Genomic DNA, 24,312 nt, shown 5'->3' on the forward strand with positions numbered 1-24,312 from the left:
TTGTGTATTATGTACTTATTTAAAGAACTTGCAATAGAGTGAAGTGGATAAGAGATGTTGCAATATGTGTAGAGTAAGCTTGCCTTTATGGATGCTGATAAACACAGATTATTGTACGTGTGTGCTCATATGCTTGTCTGTGTGCTTCATAAATCCTGCCAACTGTTGCATGCACAACTGTCCTGGTGCAGTATTCCCCTCTGACACTCAATACTGGTGCCCTTTTTCCTTTATGGATTTATTTGGTGTTATATTGTGTATATTGTTATAAGTGCAGCCTTCTGGACTAGCTACAGTTGTCTGTTGGAAGGTCTGGCAAGTACCGAGCTACAGTAGTCCAGGCAGGAGATGACAAGTGCCTGAACAACCTGTGCAACCTCCGTAGTGAGGAAGGGGCAAATCCTCCAGATGTTGTAGTTGCTACCACTCTGCGTCCCTGCACCAAGTTGAGCTTTAGGTGGTGTCTTTACATTCACTTCGCACACCTCCACCTTAGTGCCAAATTAGGGGAGTGACAGGTTAAATAGGCCTACCTGAATAAAGTTAAATGCCTGAAAACACAAAGACACATTGTTGCAGATATCCTACAAATACAACACTGCCATACTTCAGTACTTCTTGTTGATTTGCAACATTACCGGGTTTGGACTGGAGGAGTCATGTTCAAATGCACTTTTTTTTCATTAGCAAATATGTTTTACAATTTCATTTTCAGGGACATGAAATGTAATGTTTACTCCCAGCATTTCTTCACTTGGTTATTGCTACAACATTTAAAATATAGTTAAGTGTAGGCCCCACTTGGTTAAGATTAGGCAACAATTTTGCTCATGGTAACATGATACAATCAGTATGAATTGCATGGTTGTCTGTGCTTTTCCCACTCTTCCATGACTTGCAGCAACACCAGGATTTGACCTTTAGTATTCAGCTTTCCCCAACCCCCTGACATCCTAGCTTTGCCCTCCTGTGGGATTAAACCCCACTGACCCTGACGGGGAAGATGAGCCTGCATCACAGATTGGAACATGCTTCATTACAGGCAGATTTAGTTAGAGATTTCCACGCTGTATGTACAATGCAGATCAATGCCATAATGAGACAGAGAATGAGAAAGAAGGTGGGAGGTGATGATTGAAACTGGTCAGGAGTGGTTGGAGATAAAGTTTGAACATGCTTCATCATCAGGGAAGATTTAAGCTGCAGATATATATTCTAATAACTAGATAAACATCCATGGGTAAAGCCACACTGCTCATTCTCAGTCATGTAAAGGATACTAAATGACAGTCCCCACCCCAGCCACAGCCTGTTCACCCTGCTGCTGTGTGGCAGGAGATAAAGAAGTATACAATGTTGTATCACTACAGAGCACCAAGTAAAGTTATATTTCTATGACTTCTTAATAATCCACCTATCTACTGTAGTAGATAGGTTTTAGTATTTAACATTCGCTTTTTGAGTAGCATAAAGGGAACTACAACCTAATCCCGTTATTCAAGCCTGTGTTGTAAAATGATAAGTAAATCAACCTTGTACTTGCACACCATTTTAGTAGCATTTACATTTGCAACATCTGTGACTATGTGGGTTAGGACAGATGAGGCAGGACTTTCATATACTCTGCTGTATGGACAGTAGAGGCAGAGAAAGATGTAATGGATGTTGGCCAGGTAATAATAGGCACCCTGTACTGGACTAAATGTGCAGAGAGGAAGCAATGGCTGCCAAGGGAGCTTTTTAAGCTGTGAAAGCGGGAGGGAGGAAGAGATAGTGACAAAGAGAGAATGAGTTAACTCACTGAAAGCGTATATCACCTCTTAATTAACAGGCACTCGGCATTCTCAGTGTCAGACATCTAAGGTTCAGCAGGCAGTAAGGTTTCATTTAATATGGGGCTTTACATTTTAGTGGGGCTCTCATCCTGAGTGACTTGCAATAGAGCAAAGAAAAGGACACTGTGAAATTTCACCAATGTTAACTTATATTTAAGTAACGCAATATAGTCACTTCTGCTCAACTGGAAAGTTTTTGCTTCTTGCTCTGGCCATGCATCACTACTGATATTACTTTATCCATCTAAGCATAAAACTGAAAAACCTATAGCTTCGGGGTATTTGTGATACTCATCCACATAGATAAAAACAACACACAGCAAAGCATCAAACTTACTAATGACCTGAAAAAAGATATCCAGTATAGGCTACCTAGGAAATTTCCTTAAAAGTCAGATAAGGATAGTTTCTCATAAAGCGCCTTTTATGATCCTCTGAGGTACCTCAAACCATTTGAAGGAAATCACAAAGCTACACTTTAAACACTTTTTCTAAGCCCCACCCCTTTAGTTACCGTTGCTACATCTGTTAAGATTTCTGTTTACAATTTGTTTACAATGATAATCACCGAAATTTCTTAGTCATCAGGTAGTCATGCCAGCTGAAATTTTAAAAGAAAGGATAGATGAACTGATAGTGGCAGAGTTTATCACCTGTGGCTGGCTAGCTAATTAAGATAACATTAGCTCCTTGAGTTTTTTGAAAATAAAGTCTCTGGCTTACTCGTTTTGCAGTGACTTGTTTTAAATGTGAAACCTTTGAAAAGGATCATAGATAATGCACTTAATGGCTACCTATGTGGGCTAATCAACCTGTTCCAGCTTCTCCCCTCTGGTAGGTGCTACAGACCACTGTACGCCAAAACAAACCGACACAGGAACAGTTTCTACCAACAGGCAATCACTCTGATGAACAATAAACTCCAGGCCGCCAGACACACAGTGTCAGGGACAATCCCTGTGCAATAACCAGTATATGTACTACTTACAATTTATTCATCATTGTAGCAATTGAGTAGCTGTTCAATATTCATATTGTATTGTTTATATTATATCATATTCACCTCCCTCATATATAATAATATTTGCGTATTTCTATTCATACCAGCATCCTTTGCACAATGCTTCACTACACTATTGTCTTGCTATCTACATATTTTGTTTTGTTTATGGTTGCGTGTATGTGTGCACTGTACACTGTAGTTTGTGTCTGTTTCTGGTTAGCTTGCCGTCCTGTTTGTTTATGCTTGTTCTGTGTATGTACATTGAGAGCAATGCAAGACTGGAGTCAAATTCCTCGTATGTGAACACATACATGCCCATTAAAAATGATTATGATTATGACTGAAACCAAAGCTGCATGTCCCAGGCAAAAAATCAATATCTTCATAAGCTTATGATCTGTGTAGAAGACACAGAAATGACATATGAAGAAAAAGCATTGTCCAGTACAGCTAGTTAGTCTGGGTAATATAAGTATGATGTGGAAAAATGTAAGATCAGACTTATGTCATTCTTTCTTAATGCTGTTTGGCTGCTAATAACTTACATACTTACTCATATTTTAAAACAGTTTGTTTCCACTTTTAACAAACAAAGTGGATGTGGACTAACCAATGTGTTTTGTGAACTTATAGCTATCATAAATAATGTGCTTGGCTTTTGGTGCTGCAGTGTGCCCACCCCAAATCCAATAAAGAGTAGGCCTGAGCCACTAATGTTAACCTATATTATGATATAGTAGCATCCAGGACCAGTTTCCACTCAGTGGGACAATACTTCACAGTGTATGTGCTGTTGTGGGCTTTTTTATTTCAACATAACCGCTAACCTCCAATAATTTATAGTAGCATCCAATACAAACCAGTCCACTATTTTTCTATTGTCCAGTCTTGCTCGGTCACTCTCTCTTTTTCTTTTCCTCGCTTCCTCTGACAATGTCTTCTTTGGTCTCTTTGCAGCCTCTGCCATGATATCCATACTGAGAATACCGAGCTAGCTTCTTCCAAAGAGTTTCTATTGCGTTGTGGGGCCATAAAGCATTACACTGTTCTCGCGATAGAAATCCTGCCAGGGATTTCATTCTTCCCTAGCACCATAGAAAGCTTCCACGGCCCGGAGAGGCGATGATTCTGACATCAGTCACCCTATTACAATTCATTGTACCATCAAAATGATTTTGCTGTTTTTAGCTGTTTTTAAGAAAAAAATACTACATAATGTTGCTTTAAAGCAGATAAATGTACTGCTGAATCGGTTCTTTACACTTAGTTAAATTAGTGTAGCTGTGGGAAACACCATTTTTAAAGCATTCAGGAAAGCTCAGATCAACGGAAACAACTCATATTAAAGAAAGTTGCCAACTATCCCAACCCCAGAAAGTTAGATGAAACTTTTTGTGCTGAATTGCAAACAGCTGGGTCATATATTTTGATAATAATGATAATAGTAATCAACAGTCAGCAGCAGTAAAGAAGAGGACACAGCTTTGTAGAGCACACATAAAATAGATGAACAAGTCCTTTACACATAAAAAAATAAATAATTGTGACTTGATTCATTGAACAGTACAATTTTATTTGGAATAGTCTGCAGACTTATAGATGGATGTAGGAGGCAATTGATTCCAGATTGCATATCTGAGACATTTTATGAATCCAGGACCTATGCTGTCTTTTACAAGTGTCTCTTAAGCATAAAAGGCTGTGCTAATGACCAAACCTGAGCCAAGGCTCTGATTTATGAACAGCTGATCAGATAACTCATTCATCATGTTTAATGTTGTCTTTTATTGGTAAAACTTATTTCTATTGTAGGAATGAATGCATTGATTGAATTTTAATCTGCACTGTATGACATTATTTAAGTGATCCTCCTTTAACAATCAGGACACGTTTAGTCCCTGTAACAGTCACTACCAGTTACATGTCTTCTTGAGGTGAAAGTATTTGCTGACTCATTTCACGTCCGTCTGGATAAGTCGGTCAGAAAACTGTCATCTGTCGGTCAGAAAACTGTCATCTGTCAACTTTAAGTGAATCAAAGTTAGCATTATGATGTCCTTGTTCCCTTTTTTTTCTTTTACCATGTAGAGATTTCAGTTGAAGTTCTCTTAGTCACCATGTTCCTCCTCTCCTGTTTTTTCAAGTCAAGTGTCCCAGAGCAGCTCCCTGGAAGAGGTTCACCTGGATGGGGTCCCACCTGCCCCCCGCCTGGTGGAGATGAGACGGGACCCAGTCCTTGGCTTCGGCTTTGTGGCAGGGAGTGAGAAACCGGTAGTGGTCCGCTCTGTCACGCCCGGTAGGTGTTGTGCTCTGCTGACTGTAACAGTGTCTTCTCTGATACAGGGCTAAAATACTTGAGTTCAGTCAAGTCATTTTTCACCAATACCGTAATTAGAAACTCAAAAGTTGTGTATGTGACATCATCACTGTGTCTCTCAATGACTGAAGCTAACGTTAAAGAACTTACATGTGTAGATAATGTGATGAAAGGACCAAGAGTCGTTGGATTAAACACATCAGATGAGACACATTTGTGCGTGGAACATACCTAAGTTACCTAGCTAGTGGCAACCAAGCAATGAACCTTTGCTAGCATTACAACGTTAACATGTATGGTGACATATATTGTACAAGCAATTTTGCACAAAACTAAATATTACTTTACTGTTTTACAACAAATTGCAACTTTCTTGACTTACAAAATTATCTTTTAAACTGACAAACAGCAAATGTGTAATTCATGGTAGAGTTCAAACGGGGGAAAAAAAAGTTGTCCACCATTGACAACCATACATATTTTTTTCCAAAAGCAGGACCCATGGTGGTCCTCCAGAAGGGGAGGGACAGAGAGCAAAATACCAAAAAAACAAACAGAAACCAAACATTGCCCATTAAGTCTTTTACATACTGTTCATAGAATCAACTGACGAGATCTTGACTTGATCTCAAAGCTACTCTGACTTGGATTTGTTGCGGTCTCACCTTAAATGGTCCTGATTGAATAACACAAGGATCAAATGACAGTGGAGTTTTTAAAGCAACATGAGGGATTATTACCAGATGCAATAGCCCATTCACTCCTGTGAGAGTCAGATAATCTACAGCAAGAAAAGTAGTAGTATGCAGTGTGTGCACTAAACAAACGTTGGTGGGGTGATATAATGCAAGAAAAAAAGACAGAAAATGAAATAACTGTAAAAAAAACAAAGTAGTAAAAAAAGCCTAAATACCTCCAGCTATGCTAGTACAGCACAGAAGACCCAAAGTTGCATGTTAGACTGCATTGAGAAATTTCATTGGTGCAAACCTGTGCAAACAGTTGCTGTAATGATTTTTTAGAAGGAAACCATGCAGACCATTGGTTTCTCCAGACTATGATTGCGCAAGTAGTATTGACCCCGTGCAAGAAAGAAAATTAATATTTTTACTGGAAGTAGTGTTTATGTTGGTCGATTGGCTGATTGCCAGATTACTGCCAAACTACTGCTTACAGACTCCTATCAAGCATCAGCTCCAGAGGCGGCTCAGACACACACACAGTGATTAGGCATCTCAATAATCAATCAGCGCTGAATACCAAGCAGACAACTGAACTAATGAATATTCTATTTAGAGTTGGCCAAGGAAAGGAAAATGTGCTTAAGGACGCTGCACTTTATTAATGCTCACACCTATTACAAGTTTCAGGAGCCAGACACACCCAAGCAATGTAGATCTTTTTACAAATGACCTGTATGTACCATATGTACACTGTCAGACATACACGCATGTTTGCAGTGTCCATTCAGGTGTTCTTGCGCTCATTCATTCATAGACAATCTTTGGCTGACAGAATGAAATGCTCTGCCTGTGATGTGATCAACTATGGCTTGTTTGCATGTGTTTGTGTGTGAAGGTGGTCCATCAGAGGGAAAGCTGCTGCCAGGCGATGAGATCATCATGATCAACGATGAACCTGTCAGTTCAGCTCCAAGAGAACGAGTCATCGACCTCGTCAGGTGGATACAAAAATCTTGGGGATGCTGTGACATCAAAGCTGTAATAGTTCAGTTCAGATTAATCGGGTGGTGGATATTCTAAAGAAATACCAAAACCCCTCACCCAAACCCTGTGCTTAAGGTTATTGATAACCTAAACTTTAAAGGGCCAGTTCACTCTTATTACATGAAGACAAATTGCTTCCAATGGGCCATCCCCCCTGTTAAAAAATGACAAATCACCTACTGGTTATTCTGGATAATCCACAACCTTCCTGTAAACAGTTTTCATTAAATCTACTTGTCACTGAAGAAGTAGTCCCTATGGAAATGGTTGACAGTGAAATCTGCGGATTAACCAGAGAAATCAGGACACTGTTTCTGGAAAGAGGCGTTCTCTATCAAGTCTTTCAAATGTCATTATTTGTAATGATGTGAACACCACAAACAAAATTGGTCACCGTCTTTGTATTAAGGTGGCAGGGGTAGATAATCTCTGCACATTCAAACACATCTATCTGCATGAGCAGATGGCTACATACATGGTGAGGGTGAATAATTAAACTGCCATAAGCGATAAAATCCAATGCCTAATGCTGAGGCATGTTCAGTTTTTAAACATAATGTGGCTTCATGTGATTATTTTCAAATACTTTTGGACTACATTGCCTTAAAAGCCCAAGTAATATGAAAGTAAATGACTGATTATTCCATTATACTGGCTTTAATATAGCATTTTGTCATTATAAGAAAAAAAAACTAGTTTGAAACATTTTAAATGGCAGATTAAATACCAATCATAGCAACAGAAACAGTTTGTGCCAGAGAAAGTCACAATGAAACATAGTAATTATCATTCATTTGCTTTTAAAATCTCATCTTTAATTTCACACAACTATGTGAAACTCTAATGAAGTGCTTGCCTGGTATTAGTCATGCTTTACCCCCATCTGCATAACACTTAATAATTAACAGTTAATACAGTTCTGCTCATCATACCATTGTCATCATCTCATAACATTAAGAAAATTTAATATATTCAGAATAAATAAGACTAAAAATGAAACGCTTATTTCGATGCACACACAGTTTGCCATGACTGAGGCTGTGTTTTGGTTCACAAGAAACACAGTCACATGTTTTATAAATGGAAAATAAATTATTGTATGTACGTTTGTGTGTGTGTTTGTGTGTGTGTGCCTTTGGTTTGAACTGCGGCTACTTGTAATTGGGATTGCCAGAGGCATCTCATTCCATTACAGCCAAGCTAATCAAGTTCCTGTTGCTTATATGCCATTGTTGTTTGCTGTGATTGTTGTTTTCTGATGATTTTCTTGACTCTGTAATTCACTCTGTAATTCATTGTCTTCTTGCTTCAGGAGCTGCAAAGAATCCATCATGCTGACTGTTGTCCAACCATATCCCGTGAGTAGATCAGCTCTTGATAAATAATAATTCTTGGAGCATACCACAAGGATTGTATGCGACAGATATATTGATCAAAAAAACTAATTGCTGAAATTAAATTTGAAATCTTACTCTGTATGTGTTGTTGCTCTACATACAATGTATTGTTTCCATTTGCCTAATTACCCTGTTTTGTCTAGGCCCTGTAAACCACTTATACGCAACACTCAATTTATTAACCATACAGGTTTTACATTTTTACTTTTTTTTATACTTTTCACACACAATCATTTAAATCTTTATACAATTATCAGAAACAAAAACATGTTCATGATGACATAGTATCCCCTGTTTCATGCCTCTTAATTCTCAAAACCTTTTACTTGAAAAATTCTCCATGAAGGACGTAGTCATCCATTGGCATAATATTTAGCGAGGTGTAGATTTGTGGTATGTACCTTAAATTTTCTCCCAGACTTGTTACACGCTGTCCTGCATTTTAAAGGATAAAGCAGGTACTATGTATATTTTTTTTAATTGTCAACAAATCCCATGAAAAGATCAAGGCCAGCAATGAATTGATCCTACTAACGTGTGTTGTCTGTGTAGTCAGAGCCTGATATAGATTATTCCTCCATACCATACACCAACTATAAAAAGACATCAGTGAGCCACACCAGGGCACAGGGGAACACTTTCATTCCAACTAAATGTATTCATCCAGCTCCATGCTCATCTTACATTTGTGTTGCGTTGCAGCAGGGTTGTGTTTCTGGTGACAATTGTAAGAAATTAGATTGGTTAGATTGGTTAGGTTATTGTGTTAATGTTTTATTGATTTTTCCAGTGTTATATGTAAACCTAATGTGCCGGAAACCTGTTTTCTTCCTCTTCAGTTGGGCATGTGTTTATGCTTCTTCTTTATCTCTCTCCCTCCATCTGTCTCTCTTTCTTCCTCTTTCTCTCCTCTCTCTCTCTCAATCTCTGTCTCTCTTTTTGGATGGTTGCCTCTTAGTCCCCTAAATCAGCGTTCATCAGTGCGGCCAAAAAAGCCATGCTCAAGTCCAATCCGGTCAAAGTGCGCTTTGCAGAGGAGGTCATTATAAACGGCCAGGTTCCAGTCAGTTCTACCACACGCACACACACAAACAAACACATACACACACACACACTTTTATGACCTATATAGGCAATGCCAGATGGTTGCCACTTCCCACATAGGACAGCTGAGTGAATGCCAGAGAGATAAGACAATTACAAAAATGTGTTATGACATGACATTTATGAGTTCCTTTCACATATTAAACCATATTTGTCCTCTGTTCACAAAGTGATCACAAATGCACAGAATGAAAACACTGGTCGTATTCCCCCTTTGTAGAACCCGGTGAAGGACAATTCTCTTCTGTTCATGCCAAATGTCCTGAAGGTCTACCTGGAGAACGGTCAGACAAAGTCTTTTCGCTTCGACAGCAGTACCTCTATCAAGGTGTGTGTGTGTGTGTGTGTTCCACTCCCTTGAGGCACCCTCGACAAAATTAGCAGTCTCTGCAGCATCTATAATTACAAAGGGAGAAATTCATTTAGAGTGCAAATGAGTGTGTCTTGGTGCACACACATGGACCATGAAATTCAATCACTTTTTGAGTTCCATTTGTTTGAGCACCTCATTTATTCAGGCGAGGTGGCAAAGAGCATATTTCCATTTTTTGACTTGTAGATTCTTAATCAGTTGTGAGCCACTGTGGCCCCAAGCATGTAGTTTAGGAAGCCGGAGAGCTGAGTCACTCCTTTTCTGAGCTTCACTGCAAATACTGGTATCTTAACAATGCATTTAGGCTCTTATTTATAATAATTGTTTTATATTAAGTATATGCTATATCTTAATGATTTAACAGCTTTATTTTAAGTTTATCAAGTTTAACTTGTAACAGACTTGCGAAATACAGTGTGTCCTAGTTATGCTACTTAACTACTAAGCCAGCTAGCTAAGTTACAAAACTACTTAGTTATGGCAACAGTTACCCACTACTGTTACCTGGGAAGCTAATGTTAGCTAGCTATAAAGCTATAGCTATAAAAATTGGAGTATAGCAACATACTCCCTTGGCATAATTGTTAATGTATATGAGTGGGGATGCAAATGAGAGGTAAGGTGTGTGTGCGTGTGTGTGTGTGTGTGTGTATATATATATATAAATAACCTGTAAAAGGTTCCGTTTTTGTTGCATGAAGAATGCAAATGTCAAGCACAGAATACAGTTACTGTAACTTTGCATGAAGGTCATGTGTAGTGCCGTTATATATTTTGAAAATGTTTCTTGACATGGAACTCTAGTAACTAGTTGTTACCCTATTCCATCATACATACTAATTCTAAGCTGGTTTGGGAAAGTGACAAAATTATGAATACTCTAAAAAGTCAGTAAAAAGCACTATTGATTAATTTACACTATTGTCACAATGTGTTGCACAAAGGAAATGGAGAAGCATTGCAGAGTAAACAAAACGGCAGATGGTGTTGAGAACATTTGAAGAACAAACAAAACGGTGGCATTCCAAAATTGCAGTTTAATTCATGTGTTGACGCACATATTGCATCATCTCATGTTTGCACAAAATTGAAAATTACACGATTTCTTGTATACTAACTCTCAAAAATGGTATTCTATGACAATACTTACATACATGTGTCAAAACTATTAAGCAACTATTCTAACTAAATATTTATGTGGTGTATTTACTTAAGGACGTGATCCTAACCCTGCAAGAGAAGCTGTCAATCAAATGCATCGAGCACTTCTCCCTTGTATTGGAGCAGAGGACGGAGGGCTCAGGAAGCAGATTGCTTCTCCTGCATGAACAGGAGATGCTTACTCAGGTAGGAGAGGTTTCCTTTCTTTGTCTCCTTTTTTGTCTGACACACCAACTTGCAAGCACACGTTCCTGCTCGGTATTCAAACAGCATTTGGACCCCAGTGTCATTTATCAGCACTGGCACAGCAGGGGCGACAGCTCACATTACACCTACCCTCCTCCACACCCAAACACACGTGCACACACCCCAAAGATGCACACACACACACACACACACACTCATCCACAGTGCCTGCTACATTCTAATGAGGTTGCAGGATCACAAGAGGACAATTTTAATATTCATACCACACAGTTCAGATGTGAAGCTCTGCGTACACAATGGCAGATGACTGTTTAAGAGTCACTCTTCCCTGGCACTCTTGATAAAACATACAGTATACTGTAATACACCTGAGTGTCAATCTTGGTGACAGGTGTATGGAACAAGGCTGGGAGTCCTTGAATTAGAAAGTAAACTCCCTCGTCCTATCTACACTCGCACATTAAAAAATTTATAATATATAATCAATATTTAAAAAGATGATGCTGGTCTTGTGGTTTTGTCCTGAATAAGAAATGGAGTCAAATGCATAGACCAGCACTGCAAAAAAAAATTTGCTGGGTTACTGCTGCTAAATTACACAACCATGTCTTTGGGTTGTAAAGTGTAAAGTACATTTAGTCAAGAATTATGCTGATGTAAAAGTTTGAGGTACTTGTACTTTACTTGAGTAGGTTAAGTTCTAGAGACACTGGATCCTACACTTCCCATAATGCAACTCCATAGTGTCTTTCATTAGACCCACCCTGCCTGGAAAATGCCTACATCCTCCACTCCTCTTCTACTGCTAATTCTACTTCTACTAACTGATATTAATCTTACAGCTATTACTAATTCCAAAGCTGCTAATACTACTACTTCTACCAGTACTAGTATACACCCACCTCCCACATTTACTTCTACTTTTGACGTAATTGCTACTAGCCTACTACTACTTATTTTTCTTCAGTACTACGCCCGGTTCATGAGGCCTTTAATTAAAACATCAATCACAAATTCACATTTCAGCTGAGTGATGGAATTTTTTCCCCCCTTATTTCTTGACTTTACCTTTTCGGCCACACCCACACGTGCTATGAATGAAACTAGGTTACATGATTAAATTGATAGTATAGTGTCACACATACCACCTTTACTCCAATAATGATTGCACTATAGCACAGAACTGTTTTTTCCCAGTGCTTTTTCTTTACGTGTGCACGTGTTGATGCTTTCTGTCTATCTATCGCCCTGCATCCCTCTCTCTCTTCCTCTTTCCCGCCGGTCTCTCTTTCTCTCTTCCTGTCTCCTTCCTCTGTGTCCCCAGGTGACCCAGAGGCCTGGCACTGACAAGATGAAGTGTTTCTTTAGAGTCAGCTTCGTGCCCAGGGACCCCGTGGAGCTGCTCCGGAGAGACGCTGTGGCATTTGAATACCTCTATGTACAGGTGAGCAAAGTCCCCAGTAAAGTCCTGAAAATGACTCTGATTATTACATTAACTGAAACCTGTTGACTCTAAAAAAAATACATTCCTGAAACAGGTGAACAATTAAATTGAGTGTACAATTGTTTGTCTACTTTGAGAGGGGTACAATCTACCACATGGTTTGGAAACAAAATTAATACAGTTGGATACAGAATTGTTTCCTGTCAAGACAAAATCCGTATTTACAAATAAAGTCCTCAAATCAACCCACTGTTGTATAAAGTACATCTCTCTAAAATAATAAATTGCTTCCCCATAGGATTCTTTTGATAATTAGTCAAGTGAAATAGCCTGAGAGAAGGAAAGTAATCATCTTTTCTTGTCAGAGTTCACCATTTTGTGCTTCCGAGTCCTTCATCAGGGACTGGAAACTATATCCCTTTGAAGGAATCTCAAGCCACAAAGGCTGAGAACAACTTATTTCAGCTAAGCAGGGATGTGCTGCTGCTCAATGGAGAGATGAAAAGCACTTCACGGGCCCCAAAAACTGACTTTGGGATCATTATGTAACTTCGCTTCCTGTTTTGCCATAGAGTTGTAATGATGTGGTCTTAGAGCGATTCGGCCCGGAGCTCAAGTACGATGCTGCGCTGCGACTGGCTGCACTGCAGATGTACATTCTCACCATGACAACCAGACAGAGCCAGAAGGTCTCCTTCAAATACATCCAGTAAGTTTGTGTGTAAATGCAGCTATGCAGGGTATTCGGGTGTTTTTGACACTACAAACATGAACTGTAATATTAAACTGTTGTACAGCCTGGAGCTGCTCCATCAATAGTAATAGTGAATGATGGGCTGACTTCCATTAGTTAGAAGTTAAACTAATTCATTGTCCTATTCTCTCTCCTTGGTTGGAGAGTTCAGTAGTTGTACATTTTGTAAAGGAGGCCCTATTGAGGAAGCACTTTCCATAGAGAAAGCTCATCTGCTCTGTCTGAGAGTAAACACCATCCAATTTCAAGCTTTTGGCTGCAAGTATTTAACCCAGGCAGTAGCTTTTTCCATGGGCGACATGCTGAAATCAATCTCCTCTCAACAGAAAAGAGTGGGGTCTATCGCTGTTTCTGCCTCCCGCTGTGCTGTCCAGCATGAAGGAGAAAAACATTAAGAAGGCCCTGACACACATCCTCAAAACCAACCAGAACCTCGTGCCTCCAGGGAAAAAAGTAAGTATCTCTCTTTGTCTTTCTTTGCCCTTGTTAATAAACTTCACATGCGCACATGTGCACAAACACACTGCCACTCTGTTTTCTGATTCAATATCCTAAAATAGCATCGCTGCCATGCTCAACCTTGTATAGGTTCTCACCCATGTCAACCTAAGACCCTTTGTTGAGCCAGACCTTGAATGCTAATGTGAATAACAAGCCAAATGCGTTGTCAAACTGTGTGCATAATAAGATATTCATATTCACACACATGTCCCAGCCAGGGGCCGCTGATTCAACTTCGGCTGAACTTTTTTGCTCTTTGCGAAACTATTTTAATGAGACAGGCTGCTGCTGATCCGCTCATTCTGTAACACCCATATTTGCTTTGACACGTACAAATCAGCAGCACGCTATACAATAAAATGAAGCCGTGCAAAAGTTTCAACTTCAGCGAGTGATTTACTATCAGCTGACATGCAAATAAGGTTAGCTGCAAGTGAATCACAGTTAGGCAATGTGCAATTTTAATCTCAGAGAAGACACAAAGTTTTCCAAACTGAATTATAAGTGCTTGCAGATATGATAAAGCAAAAAAAAACAACAAAAAAAAACCAGTACCGTACTTTGAAAATTGTGTATATGTTAAGCCAACAACACTACACTAGTGGCGTTGTGCTGTAGTTTTGTAAGACAACACACAACATTGTTATTGGTGACATTCATTGCATGAATGTGGGCCCTATAGTTTAGTTTGAGTCAATCCCACATACAACATTAATCCAAAATTCAATGATTCCAAGTCTAGCATTTTTTCTTCTAGGAAAATCATTTTTCAGATCATTACATAAAGTCCAATTTCTCCCAGCGTGTCTGAGCTCTCTAGGTCTGTGTTTTTACTGTAAAATTCCATGCATATTCAGGGTGAAATTAAACTAAATTAATAAAGCAGAAAGGGTCATTGCAAGTTAAATAATCTCCTCCTTCCATTCAGTTTACATCTCACAGCTGACCTACATAATAATAAGGTTGAAAGTGGTAATATAGGTTAGGCTGATTGGTTGAAGAATTAAAATGTTTAAAAGAATGACAGAAAGTAAATTATGTATGTATTCTAAAAATGACTTACAAGGTATGCAGTCATGAAGCCATGAAGCATTTACTGTAGTTTGGGCAATATCACTCATCAGCAGGCTAATTAGCATTGCTCCACGCCCAGCTTATTCTACCAAAGAGAGCTTCATGTAGTGGATGAAGGAATGGAATTCATGTTAAACACATGAACATAAACACTTGTATGTGTGTAAAATGCCTATCAAATGTCAGGCATACTACAGGGATATTGATCTCTGCCCTGCAAGTCTGAGCAGGATGATGTGCTGGCTAATAATTTGCATTCGCAGTGGCAGGTGATATCCAGTCTCATTAGCGAGACATACAGCCGAGCAGCGGCAATGAACTTGCGTGCAATTCAAAACATTGACACTGTAAATTAGCTTTCTCATTGCAGTCTCGAAGTTATCACTCAGCCCTCCCCAAAAGAGGCTGCTCACTCAGTTTTGTGAAAAGGCAGTGGTTAAGACTGAGCAAGAATTTCATAAAAACATAATTCTTTGTGATGTCTGGTTTTCAACTAGCAAGGTCAGACTTCCCATCAGTCTATGGTTTCTGAGACTGATGGTGAGGTAAAATATTACTGGATTATACTGTGGACGAGACATATTCTCAAATTCAGGCGCAACAGTAGATATAGTGTTTTATAAAAGTCTGGTGAGCATTCCGGTTATAAAGGCAGCTTGAGATATGACACATAATTGTAGTAATGTTTTATTTTACTGTTTCTTTCATTACAAATGTATTGCCTTCCCTGAGCTTGTGGTGCTGAAATATAGGGACACTCAAAACACAAAATCCAGTTATGCATAAATGAAACAAGTGGTAAATAAAAAAAACACAATCTGCTTTGTATAGAGGGGAAGAATTAACAATAAATACATAAAATGTGTCAGGTCATAGATAGATTTGTATCATTGCAGTGAAATCAACAGTAATTTCCAAAAATACACTTTTGGTACTTTTAAAGTTTGAATTTTGAAAATCCGAAGAGGCACACATCTACACAAGCACACCATAAAGAGTTTGATCAGCTTTAAATGATATGATGGGATATAATGGAAAGTCAGCGGCCCAGATCAGAATGGCTTGAGAGTGCTATACATCCTGACATTAGACGACAAATGCATCTGTTCAGGTTGAAGTGATTTCGTTGCTTACTAATGGATTTCCCTTCTCTCTCTGCAGCTGACTGCTTTGCAGGCCAAGGTGCATTACCTGAGGTACCTAAGTGAACTCAGACTCTATGGAGGGAGGGAATTCAAATCAATACTTTTGGTAAGGCCATTAGTTCTGGAAAGGATTTATAGAAGTTTGAGAACAAACTTGAGTTTTGTTTAGAACTGCATCTCTGTCACAAAGTTTGAGATAGCTGATTTCTTTGTAAATTCATTTGTATTTATACACACTACTTTCTGTAGCAAGGGGAGAAACAGACAGAGGTAACGCTGTTAGTGGGCCCACGTTACGGCATCAGTCATGTCATCAATGCCCGGACCAACCTAGTGGCACTATTGGCTGACTTCAGCCATGTCAATCGTATTGAGATCCTCACTGAGGATGAGACCAACGTCAGACTGGAGCTGCATGTTCTGGATGTCAGGGTGAGCACAGTTCTGTCTGAAACAATATTTTGTCTCACATAAATTATAGCATCAATTGTTTTTCATTTCTTTCTGTTTTGTTTTTCTCCCTCCTTCCTCCCTTCCTCTATCCCTTTCCTTCTTTTTTTCACAGCCCATCACACTGATCATGGAGTCGAGCGATGCAATGAACCTGGCCTGTATAACAGCAGGCTACTATCGCCTCCTAGTGGACTCGAGGAGATCTATTTTCAGCATGCCCCACTGCAATAGCACCGGAGGGGATGACAGTAGTGAGTTACTATTAATTATGTGTGCATGGATGTGTGGTTAAAATAGTCTGGATTAAAAAGAAATTCTGTTGTTACTCATCTATACAAAAATGCAATCTCACATAACACACTATGGCAGTAGGTATTTTTCTTTCTGATTAAAGACATTTACTCTTGTTCAGCTGTTAATTATAGATCTGGCTTTGGACAAAGCCTTTGCCAGTGAGATGCAGTAGAAATGCACTCTGCACATCAAAAAAGTATTTCACAGTTCAAACTTTACAGTCAGTATTTAAATCTTAAAGTAAAATTTGGGTGAGAAAATGTGTGTTTTTCCATTACAGTCGTGACATGCAAGTTGTAAAAACAAGTGGCAAGATCTTTGTCTTGGCAGAACACTTCACAGACAACTATTAAAACCAGTTGAGAACTATCTGTCTTGGCAGAACTCTCTATAGAAAACCATTAAAACCAGTTGAAAAGGTGCAAAAGACCAGGCTGGATTAAATGGCTTAAAAATGTATGCTTTGCAGCATGAAATCTCATAAGTCTAAGTGATCCACTCAAAAGTCTAGTGAAGAAGAAGCAGCCCCTTTACAATTTAATAAACATAAAATATAAAACACATAAAGTAATAAGACCTTGTATTGCTGCTGTCTGCAGGTCAGGATCGTGTCCTGGAGTGGCCGTACAGCACATCTTTGGGGGACAACGAGGAGCCATCATCACCCACCCAGGGAGAGGTCTATAACAGGGACTCTGAGTATTCAGACAATGGGCAGAGAGAAAACAGCATCTCTCCTTACTTCCACGAACCTCAAAACCCTGACAGAGACCTTGGGGCACGGAGAAGTCCGTTGCCCCCTCCTCTTCCACCTGCTACCAGACACAAACCTCAAGACTCACCTCGGAGCGCCAAAGTGTCATTTATTTTTGGAGGGGACCCACCCTTGAACAAGGCCAAGAACGTAGGCTATGAAAGACTGTTGGAGAGTCCTGAGGTACCTGAGCACAGACCGCCCTACTTGCACAACAACACAGACTTTCAGCCACAGGACAGGGTGCCATTTCAGTTCAGTGGTCTGACGCATGTCTATAGTAACATTATAAGTGAGGAAGGTGGTGAGGAGCCACTGCTAAGGGATCTGTTTTATCGTGACACAACGGATGATGCAGAGGATGATGACGATGCTTCCTGCGAAGAAGACTCCATGGGGGGGACACCAGTGGGTGACGACAGAGGAGGTGGAGATGAAAACTGCGGTAACCAAGGAGGCGGGATAGCCACAGCAGCCGGCAAAGCTACCTTCCTCGCGCTGTCTGGGTCTACCGATGACATCATCGACCTGACGTCACTGCCTCCTCCTGAGGGAGACGACGGCGTTGACGACGATGAAGACGACACACTGCTGCAGACGCTCAACCTCGCGATCGCAGCTCCACCGCCAGGCTTCCGGGACAGTTCAGATGAGGACACAGCACCCGAGGGAAGGCCACTAAGCACACGTGACAATGACGATATCCCAGTATCGTTAATTGATGCAATTCCAACACATGGGGAGGGGGAAGGGAGCAGGGGAGGGGAGAGAAGGCTGGAGAATGCGGTCATGAACACTCTACATGCACTGGAGGCTCTGTCTGTCTCTGAACAGAGGCCTCCCCCGCCACCACCCAACAATCCAGGTCTGTTAAACACAATGTTTGATCATAATCATTTATGTCTTTGTTTAGCATTGTTTTAAGACCTTTTTACTCAGCATAACCGACAGGAAATAAATTCTGTCTACAGTCTTTCTTACTTGATATCATTTAGACTACTAAAAATGTGTGGGATTTTATCTGTATTCGTTTTATCAGAGACGATTTTGCCCCTTTAATTTAGCAAACTTCCAAAACTATGACACCAGAACAAAAATGTATAATGTTTCTTGTCATAGCTCTGTGTAATATTTAATATGCTACATATTTAACTATTAGTTGTATAACCCATATTTCACTGTATCTCTTCTATTCTAGCTGTTTACACATCTCGAGGCTTTAGCCCAGAGTCATCCTCAGATTCTGGCAACGAAACCAACTCCTCAGAGATGACTGAAATCTCTGAATTGGCTGCTACTCACAGGCTTAATGAGAGCCACATGCGTCTTCTGGTGGCCACAAGGGAAGGGTACCAGCCTTTACTTGAGGAGAAAACAGAATTCCCGGTCTCGCCCAGCACAGGAGGAACGATACAGAAGAAACCCCGTAGTCCGACACGGCACCTTCAGCCTCCGGCAGTTCCTCCAAGACGGAGTCCCCTATTGGACTCCGCATCATCAGGGCCAGACAGCTTGGAGGTGAGGTCCCAGACTAACCTCTCATCCACTCTCCAGCGCCCAAGTTCCACCACACCGGGAGGCAAGCATCACAAAAAGTCTGCAGACTCCAGTGGGAAGTATAACACCTTCAGCACAAAGGAAGGTCATCGAGGTGAGAGCAGTGGGAGCCGCAGCCGCCTTGACTTGGAACAGCGTACTTCATTCTGTGAGCGAGGGGAAAATCAAAGAAGACAGAATTCTTTTGTGGCAGAAAATTCTGTAGCTGAGGGCCTTGGCATAAACAGCCTCGCCCACGACCATCACAGAATTCCCCGCCCTCATTCCTCTACCTCTGATCGCTTGTTGGATGTTGTCAACTTGGGGGACTGTGGTACAGGTAATGGAGCTGCGGCTGTTGAGCAAGATGAACATCTAGTTGTAGCATCATTGCTGTCCCCAACCAAAAAACCCAGTTCAGGGGGGTCAGACCAGGGATCAGACATACAAAGTGACCATCAGCCGATTTCTAGACAGCAGAGTGTTGCACGGTTGTGTGAGTACCATCTAGCAAAAAGGATTTCAAATTTGCAAGGAGAAGCCCAAAGTTCACTACAAGGTTCTCTGTGCTCATCACTGGATGCTGGAGGCAGCACTACCAGTAGTGCCTGTGCCACCCCAACTGACTCACCACTTGGTCCTGGTGCGGCTGAATCAAAACACCACCATTTGCAAAGGCACCCACTTTCTAATTCTTCCTCCTCATTACTCAGGGTGCTAAACTATGAAGATAACAAACCTGGAATCGCTCGCGGCATCCCTGGCCAGAGCACTCAGGGTAAAGACCTCCATCCTCATGCAGACCCAGCCCTTCTTCGGAAAATGCTGCCCAACATTCACCCTCCTCCTGCCGGGGCTGAACCAGGCCGTCCCTCCTCAGCCACGCCATCTAAACATAAAGAGACCCCAGGTACTGGAAGCAAGAGGCCCCATAATGATCTGCATGCTAAACAACAGGCTTGTTTTAAGGGACTGAACCAGAAGGAAGGCAGTGAGGCCTACAGACAACTGATTAACTATCTAACAGTCAGCCAGATGCATCAGGGAGGGAAACTGCACAGTGCAGGCCTGGGAGGGGCAGTGAAAAAGGACACCAAGCGCTTTATCACTAGCAACCCTCAGCTTGTCGAAATGGTAAAGAATAGGGGGAACACCATTGCTCGCTGCCCGTGTATGCCTTCCTCCATATCATCCCCATTCCTCAGCCCAAATTTAGTAACCCCTAATGCGGCCACCATGCAGTTGGCAAATAAAAATCCACAGCCATACCATTCAGCAACACTTCCTGCCAAACTCAAGAGAAGTCCTGACATGCATGCTCAGACACTGAATGACAGTCTAGGTTTCAGAACAGCCACTGCTGAGAGGAGAAGCTCCTTTTCTGGCCTGGAGAGTGAAATAGAGAGGAGTGGTATGGACCCAGAGCACTTCCTGTCACTGTATAAGAGAGAAGGCTGTATCAGCCGTGATGGGGGATACATTACAGGTGGAAACCGCGAGGGTGGGGGTACCGCTAAAGTTCTGCCACCTCGGTCAAGAAGCCAACCTAGTAGCAGCACAGAGGACTGGTTCAGATCAGACCCAAGGGCAAAGCATGCAGTTCGTCAGTCTCCTCATCCTCGTCCTAATGATTCTCTTTGTTTCTCTGCTGCCCCCAGTGTAAGTGGTCAACGAGCAGACCTCCACACCATCTCGCTTGGAAGGGGAGACCACCCTTCTGCTTTTATCAGGCAGCCATCTACTGGCACTAGGTCTTGCATTGCATCTCCAACTCCCAACCCACAATCCCCAACTCCTCCTCCACCTCCCCCACCACCACCTCCTCCGTTGCCTCTTCCCATGCAAGCCAACGCTAGCTCCAGCAACTCAGGATGCACGCAGGATACCATCCATTCCATCCAGTCCCGGCAGAATCAGAACCACATTCAGGCTGTTGCACCAACCCTGTCACAGACAGATCCCTTCAGCAATAACCTGCAACGGGGCCGGGAGCTCAAACGCAGCTCCAGCAATGTGACTGCCAGTTCTGGTAGTGCGGAAGTTCTGTTTGATAAGCCGACCCGAAGCCGGAGCCAGCAGCCCTTGTCACCATCTGTGCCCCAACAAGGTGAGACCAAAGTTCAGCGGAGGCCAACAAGGAAGCGGCTCTCCAAGAGCTACTCCCAAGGCTCTGTATCTTCCCACACCACGTGCTGGTCTACAGGCTGTAGGGTAGACAGTAGAAGGGCGTCTGTGGCATTTCCACTGCAGAAGGATGCCAAACACATGAAGGGCTCTCAAAAACTGGACACCAGTCCGTGGAGATGCAATGGGCCTTTTAGCTACTGTTTCTTTAAACGTAAGAGTGAGGGGGAAGAGGATGAGATTGAGTGGGAGAGGCCCAGACGAAGCCGTGGTGGGAAGGATATTGATAATGACGGTGCTGTTGCATCAACCATGGTGCCCTATGGCTCAGCAGTGGATGCAGCTGAGGAGCAGTTATATGGGGAGGTCCTCAATAATATGAGCTTCAGTGACCGTCTTGCACGAATCAACGCACTCAAAGACCGCATGTATGGCTTCCCTTCTGGCTTCACTGATGTCCGCCGTGATGCCAGTGAGCTCATTGCACTGGTGAGATCCAGCGTAGGTCGCTGCGACCGCGGAGCCCAGATGCCTCTCCAGGATGTATCCCAGTACAAGCAGCTCCTCTCCGTTGAGTCGAAAGAATTAGGCCGGGCATGCCGGAGGATGGCACAGGCCCACGGTAGTCCTGAGGAGATGCTGTTAGCTGTAACTTGTAGCTTCCAGGTGCTATGCTGTCTCTGTGAAGCTTGCATGTGTCTGGTTAGGGGGCTTGGAGCCTCGGCCTCACACCAACAGAGAGAGGTTGTGGCAAAGGTTGACGAGGTTGTTATGAACTATATCTGTTTGCTCAAAGCAGCTGAGGCTGCCACCGTGGGAGCACCAGGGGAGCACAGCATGAAAGCCCTGGTCCGCCACTCCAGTACCATGTCGGCCATTGCTAACGCGCTCACTCGCTCCCTTAAAACACTGCTTAGCAAGTAGAGCCTACTCCTTATGCTTTATAGTGTGGCCTACACAGTCAGAAGATGTCTTTAAGCATCTTGTTATTTTTGAGTTTGCTGGAAGAGTCATATATTTTTCACATATGGTCTGGACGGTCTCCGTGTCAGAATCAATAAAGTGTAAGACTCGTTGCAGTTAGGCTTAACATGAAAGTTACATAAAACTTATACTGACAAATGAGTAAGATGCTGAAAGGTAGTCCTATCTGACTGCACTTGACAATATGACAATATTGTAATGTATATTTACAAAGCCATACTGTCACAAACCTTTGTAATATGATATGTACCTATTAGATACCCTTTTACCTGTGCATTATGTAACTTATTTAGAAAATGTATATAATGTAAATACATACAATATAATTATATTATTTGACATAGCAGTTTCAGGAAGCCATTGAGTATTCAGCTTAATTTGCTCTAATCTTGTACAGGGCTGGAGTGAATTCACTGTCAGTTCAATCAGTTCATAAAGTGCAGTTTTACTACGGATATTTATTATTGTAATTAATAATTTAATTAATTATTAATCTAATTAATAATTTAATTAATTGTAATTATTGTAATTAATAATTTACCTGTTGAAATGTGAGTAAAATGTGTCACTGTCAGTCCAGTGAGGAAACTGTTATATCATTTTATTTACACAAATAAGTATTAGGTTGAATTTGTGAATGACTGTGTAAAAGTGAACTGATTTCAACCCTGTTGCATTACAGTTTGTTTGTTTTTTTTGCAAGATGACTGGAACATTTGTTAGAAATGTTGAAAATACAGGGACACTAAAGTTGCACTGTATTTACCACTGCTTCATATTTTACCACATAGGATATTTTCAGTAAACAGTAAATAATAAACTATTCCCCCAAAAAGCAAAATATGTAAAAGTATAATAATGCTATAATATTATCAATTTAGAAAACATTTTAATTTATTAAGACATATTTCAGATTGACCACTGTGTTAATTATATCTAATTATTTTTTATTTTGTTTTTGTGTTTTATCTGTTTTGGAATAACTTCTGTGCTTGAATGATTTATTATTCCACACTATGTATCAAGATGCAGTTATGTCTCTTGACTTGAAAAAATTAAATTCCTGTTTTTTTCAATAATTCACCAACCTATTAAAAACATTTTACAGATTTTTATGACTCCGACCATGTCTCTTGGTTTGAATATTTCACTCTAACATAGAATCACCACTACCGATGTGTTCTGAGCGTTAGTCCGTCTTTCACTGTTTTCACAAAATACAACAGCCTATCATTTTCATAAAACTACAACTTACGCAAAGCTCTCATGTCAATATATAATGCATGGTGCAGAAGAATGCATTGATAATAATCATATAAACATCATTTTTTATAAGGTTGTTCATATTTTTTTTTTTTTCTTTAGTCATATTTTTATCTAGTGCCAGATATTGGGTTATTAAGTGTGGGATGAAGTAGAGGTGAAGTTTCAAGGCGCCCTTCACTGTTCTTTTCGAGCACCTACTGTGTCTAAATGTTGGTCCTTAGTAGATATTATAAAGGCCAATTTAACAAAATTGTAGCATTCAGATAGCCTGCATCACATGAAGGCCAATATCTTTTTTGTCACTGTGTGTGTGCCTGTACCTGTAATTTATTCATGTCAGATCATCCCCTCCTGCTCAGAGAGACTGCCCTTCAGCTAGAGAATACAGGTATTATTTGTTGGAGAAGCATCCCTCTTAGGCCAGCAAAAGGTGTTTGAGAAAAGAATAGCCAGCAAATAGCATGCAATAGCTCCAGCTGCATGTGATTGAAATAAAAATACTCTCACCCAACAAATTTTGAAAGATCAACCTCATACTGTTTGACCTGGTCCAGGCTATTGAGAAATCATTAAAACGAGAAAAAATATACTGCCATATATCATTATTATTATTATACAATATTGACATTAATATTTACTTTTAAATAGCTTAGCAACAACATTCTGATAAGACACAAAATGAGATAATACGGGTACTTTATGGGTCTACTATGCTTCATGTGTATGAAACATCCTCTCAGCCAAAAAAGAATTTAACACATTTTTAACGCTAATAGTCATCTTTGACGCGCGTACTTGCTAATGTGTCCATGCGTGCACGAGCGTGTGTTCACGTGATCTCTATCCCAAACCAGAGCCC

The 24,312-nt window shown here is 40.8% G+C and overlaps 1 protein-coding gene and 1 long non-coding RNA gene across 2 annotated transcripts in view; one reads left to right on the forward strand and one right to left on the reverse strand.

The window, feature by feature from the left end:
* Window positions 1-23,296, forward strand: part of LOC123974863 (FERM and PDZ domain-containing protein 4-like) — a 24,563-nt gene extending 1,267 nt beyond the window's left edge. The window contains exons 2-15 of the mRNA XM_046055833.1: window positions 4,983-5,134; window positions 6,734-6,836; window positions 8,195-8,240; window positions 9,238-9,342; window positions 9,604-9,711; window positions 10,972-11,103; window positions 12,449-12,568; window positions 13,141-13,277; window positions 13,649-13,775; window positions 16,059-16,148; window positions 16,292-16,474; window positions 16,608-16,746; window positions 17,389-18,408; window positions 18,742-23,296. Coding sequence (XP_045911789.1) covers window positions 5,056-5,134; window positions 6,734-6,836; window positions 8,195-8,240; window positions 9,238-9,342; window positions 9,604-9,711; window positions 10,972-11,103; window positions 12,449-12,568; window positions 13,141-13,277; window positions 13,649-13,775; window positions 16,059-16,148; window positions 16,292-16,474; window positions 16,608-16,746; window positions 17,389-18,408; window positions 18,742-22,127 — 5,775 coding nt within the window. The 5' untranslated portion in view covers window positions 4,983-5,055 and the 3' untranslated portion in view covers window positions 22,128-23,296. The remainder of the gene's footprint in view (window positions 1-4,982; window positions 5,135-6,733; window positions 6,837-8,194; window positions 8,241-9,237; window positions 9,343-9,603; window positions 9,712-10,971; window positions 11,104-12,448; window positions 12,569-13,140; window positions 13,278-13,648; window positions 13,776-16,058; window positions 16,149-16,291; window positions 16,475-16,607; window positions 16,747-17,388; window positions 18,409-18,741) is intronic.
* Window positions 9,488-24,024, reverse strand: LOC123974894. The gene is made up of 4 exons (XR_006825957.1): window positions 23,774-24,024; window positions 18,846-19,246; window positions 17,367-18,221; window positions 9,488-9,779 (listed from the first exon to the last, which is right to left on the reverse strand). It is a non-coding gene; the product is annotated as an uncharacterized LOC123974894 (long non-coding RNA).
* Between the last annotated feature and the right edge of the window lie 288 nt (window positions 24,025-24,312).

This window comes from Micropterus dolomieu, linkage group LG01 (assembly GCF_021292245.1).
Source record: "Micropterus dolomieu isolate WLL.071019.BEF.003 ecotype Adirondacks linkage group LG01, ASM2129224v1, whole genome shotgun sequence".
Classification (NCBI taxonomy): Eukaryota; Metazoa; Chordata; class Actinopteri; order Centrarchiformes; family Centrarchidae; genus Micropterus; species Micropterus dolomieu.